The sequence below is a fragment of the Wyeomyia smithii genome, chromosome 2, assembly GCF_029784165.1.
Source record: "Wyeomyia smithii strain HCP4-BCI-WySm-NY-G18 chromosome 2, ASM2978416v1, whole genome shotgun sequence".
In the NCBI taxonomy this organism is placed as follows: Eukaryota; Metazoa; Arthropoda; class Insecta; order Diptera; family Culicidae; genus Wyeomyia; species Wyeomyia smithii.
The window spans coordinates 69,494,872-69,499,000 of NC_073695.1; the positions used below are offsets into that span (position 1 = coordinate 69,494,872).

The 4,129-nt window shown below is 40.1% G+C and overlaps 1 protein-coding gene across 1 annotated transcript; it reads left to right on the forward strand.

Moving 5' to 3' along the window:
* Positions 1-1,106: 1,106 nt before the first annotated feature.
* On the forward strand, positions 1,107-3,127 carry LOC129722327 (cyclin-dependent kinase 4). Its single transcript, XM_055675692.1, has 5 exons — positions 1,107-1,324; positions 1,478-1,646; positions 1,791-1,926; positions 2,190-2,518; positions 2,581-3,127. The coding sequence occupies exons 1-5, from the start codon at positions 1,231-1,233 to the stop codon at positions 2,798-2,800; spliced, it is 948 nt and encodes a 315-aa protein (XP_055531667.1). The 5' UTR covers positions 1,107-1,230; the 3' UTR covers positions 2,801-3,127.
* The last annotated feature ends 1,002 nt before the right edge of the window (positions 3,128-4,129 follow it).

Consider the following 4,129-nt stretch of genomic DNA (forward strand, 5'->3'; position numbering starts at 1 on the left):
GGTAAACATTTCACTGAAACAGTGACCTAGCGTGACCGGGTGACATCCGGGGCGGAAAATTTGGATGTCAGTCCTCTCCCTTTGTTATCAAAAACTGTGAGAGTTAGCACGTTCGTTTTCAATTGCATTAAATCTACCCATTTTTCAAAAATTGGTTGAGATTATAATCTTGGGAGCAAATTTATATAAATTTCGAGGGTTCGCCGTTAGTTAATCTCATGGATATCACCATTTTAAAGGTGACACGTATGAAAATTTTTCTCATGGGTGTCACTATCTAGGGGGTCCGCCCCCGCCGCCCCCACCACGCTACGCCAGTGCACTGAATTTAAGTGTCTGATGAATCTGATTGGTTCCCATCACGTTCTGAAAACTATTCTATTTCATCATAGATGGTGGAAGCACAGACAAACAGACGACTACGAAGGAAAATCCTGAAAAACTTCGTCCTTATTCGAAACGTTACACTCATGCGCCACCATGTGAGCTGATTGCGTACTAACTAATTTTCATAAAACGGTTCTTGTCTTTGCTAATGGATGTGCACGCTTGTTTATAACGAAACTAGCGGCATTACTGCCCACTAAGCAAAATTTCGAAATAATTGTTATTTTTCTGGTCGATGAAATCGTCATCGAGTGGCACGCCTGTTTGTTTGTGGTGGAATCTAGATCTATCAAAGTAAATCAAGTTTAAACGATTTGGTGAACATTTGTTTGTTGTGATACGATTCACCAATGCAGACCAAAAAGACAAGATCCAAATAACGTTGATTTTGCCTTTGAGCCACCTAATATCTTCATAACCTTCGGTTGAAATCTTTGATTGCCCACAAGTACTACTCGAATCAATCATGAAATAATCGTCTGTGTTCGGTATGTAATGACAATGTTAATGAAAAAGTTTTCAGTTCAAATAGGTTTTTTAAACTCATATAGTATGTAAAAAAATTCATCGTATCACGCTGCCAGCTGCAGGAAAAAAAATGTGTCGAGGGGAAAGTATCGAATTGTAGCTAATAAAACTACCCAGCTTTTTACCAGGGACGCGCACCCTCGGTCGGCCCAATTGTTATTTCGATCAGTATGGTAATGCCTTAGAGTTCATCACCAGTGACAGCACAACTGTGCGAGCCTGTGCGTTTTGTTTATATTTTTCGTTTGTATTTTTTCTAGATTTGGCATTAATTTCCGTTTGAATCTTAAACAAACGTCTTTGCGAGTAGCGGAAATGGCATCGACAAAGCCAAATCAGTCACATCAGGCCGCTAGCAACACATTTCAGCTCAGTACAAATTACGAGGAACTCAACGTGATCGGCACAGGTATGCGATTGTGTTGGTACATTTTTGTATTCATTGCTTCGGATAGCGTCGTTTCGCATACCGATACACTAGAACTATAGGACGATACGATTAAATGACTCCCCCAGGACCTGTTGCTTTAAAATCAAGAAAATATAACTAGTAATTTTTCAGGTGCGTACGGCACCGTGTACAAAGCACGTGATCTTAGTAATGAAGGTAATATAGTGGCTTTGAAAAAGGTACGAGTTGCCTTGACCGAGGATGGTGTCCCGATGTCAACACTGAGAGAAATTGCTCTGCTGAAACAATTGGATGCGTTTCAACATCCAAACGTAGTTAAGTAAGTGTAAACTCTGGAAAGTGTAGCATCAAATATTGTTTCACGAATTGCATACTGAGCCTTGGTGGAAGCCTTATAGAATTGTAACTCAAAATGATCAAACTAAATAGCATACTAATATACATTTCTTTCATTTAATGTTAGGTTATTAGACGTTTGTCATGGGCCGCGTTTAGAAGGACAACTGGTTTTGTTCCTCGTATTCGAGCATCTAGAACAGGATCTCGATGATTACATAAAGCGCTTACCTCCAGGAGGAATGCCAAGAATGACAATTCAGGTAAGCATGACTTTGAGTGCAAAAACAAAATCAATTGGTTGCATGTCGGTTGAATCTTATAGTTGAAGCTTTCGATATGCAGAGATTTCAACGCCATCATTGTAGAGCGACGAACTTATTTTTAACAGCCATGATGTCCTCAAGTTTCTACTGCATTGGCGAATTGCTACCATTTTTTTTTTAAGAATCAATATAAATCCTGGGATCGTTACTATAGCCCTGCAATTTTACTTAGTAAAAGGCTTTTTCTTTTTCACATACAGCGACTTTCTCGGGAATTGCTCACCGGAGTAGATTTCCTGCACTCGCACAGAATTATACACCGCGATCTGAAACCGCAGAATCTCCTTATTTCGGCGCAAGGCAGGCTCAAAATAGCAGACTTTGGGCTCGCCAAAACATACGATTTTGAGATGAAACTGACGACAGTAGTTGTTACACTCTGGTACCGAGCACCGGAGGTGCTACTTGGGGAGCCATATCACAGCTCAGTGGATATTTGGAGTTCAGCCTGTATTATCGCAGAAATGTTCCAGCGCGTTGCCATATTCCCTGGAACCTCAGAGGGAAATCAGCTGGAGAAAATTTTCGAGTGAGTTTCGAGCATGACATTTAAACCGTATTGCATGCTAATTTTCTTTTCTTTTGCTTCAGATTAACTGGACGTCCTTCCGAAACACAGTGGCCGCGAGGAATCTCGGTAGCGCGAGAAAATTTCCGACCAACATTACCCCGTGAGCCTCGTGAACTATGTCACAAATTGTGTGATTACTCTAACGATTTACTGAAGAAAATGCTGGCATTCAATCCAAGGGAGCGCCCGTCCGCTTTTCAGTGTCTTCAGCATGCGTATTTCACCGAGGAACCAATGTAGGATAAAATCGTTAGTTAGGTACGTGAATAAAATTAGAGGCCCTTATTCTTGTTTTCGTTCGAATCAAGTTCGTTAGAAAAATATCGAAAAACGTCCCTTTTATTCAAACCGTAAAAAAAAATATAAATTCAAAAATAAAATAAAATTGGAATATCATTTTTAATTCATTTGACGCAATATTTTCGTATGCATGTAGAATACGGTAGGAACAAGAATAAGGAAGGAAATCAGAAAGTGCGCTGCCTGGAATTTCATTAGCGTGACTGTTTTCTTATAACAATAAGAAATAACTCAATGAAATAAAAACTTTTTACGCTTAATTAGAAATTGATAGTTCGATAATTGGTTTCACAATCCCTGTCTGTCATACAAAAATACTATTGTGCCTAGCACGCAAAATTCCGTTGCCGGGTCTCGGTAATTTTTGCCGAGAACGGCACCAGTACTCGGTTAAAAAAATAATGACAGCTGTCACATTTTTTCGTAAATCTCGGTTCAACCTAACTGAAAGTTCGGCATAAAACATTATCGAGCTATCACTACCGAGATTACGCACGGAATGTTATAATTTATCAACAATTCAATTTATTTTGGGCTGCTTAGTTATAGCACAGGCAAACAGACGTGCCTCTTCGAAGAAAAATCCTGGAAAAACTTCGTCCTTATTCAAAACGTTACACTCATGCGCCACCATGTGAGCTTATTTCGTACTAACTTACTTTCGTAAAATAGTTTTTGTCTTTGCTAATGGGTGTGCACGCTTGCTTAAATCAACACCAGCGGCATTACTAACGGTTCTTGGCTTTGATAAGGAACGTGCACGCTTGCTTATCGCGACACGAGCGGCATTACTGTTCACTGAGCACAATTTCAAAATGATCGTTATTTTTCTGATCGATGGTATCGTCATCGAGTGGCACGTCTGTTTGTCTTTGATTAAAGTTATAAAATAGTATAATTTAATTTCAAGAGAATCAATACGCTTTGAAAGCGAAAATTCAGTTCAATTATGTTATGCTCCGATTTATTCATGATGTTCATATTTAATCGGTGGTGCTCCCCGTGGTTCTGTGGTTAGCGATGTCGGTCGGCTAGCTCTCCTACACGGTTGTAATATCGGGTTCGATACCCGATTCCCGAGGCGAGGACCTTTTCGAGCTTCCTCGATTCTCTCGTCTCAGCACTATGGGGCATGGTGTATCGCTAAGACCTAAGACAAGACGCGACAGCTGGCTTCTAATTTTTCTTTTCGTAACGGCCGTCATCCCCGTCGAAATTTTTTTGAACGTTCCATACCGTTGATGCCAGACTGATTATTTTTAACAACTT

Bases quoted from the DNA above. Each gene is read 5' to 3' on its own strand.
- LOC129722327 (XM_055675692.1), top strand. From the start codon at position 1,231: ATGGCATCGACAAAGCCAAATCAGTCACATCAGGCCGCTAGCAACACA. The intron at 1,647-1,790 runs GTAAGTGTAAAC...ATTTAATGTTAG, and splicing joins CAACATCCAAACGTAGTTAA to GTTATTAGACGTTTGTCATG. The intron at 2,519-2,580 runs GTGAGTTTCGAG...CTTTTGCTTCAG, and splicing joins CAGCTGGAGAAAATTTTCGA to ATTAACTGGACGTCCTTCCG.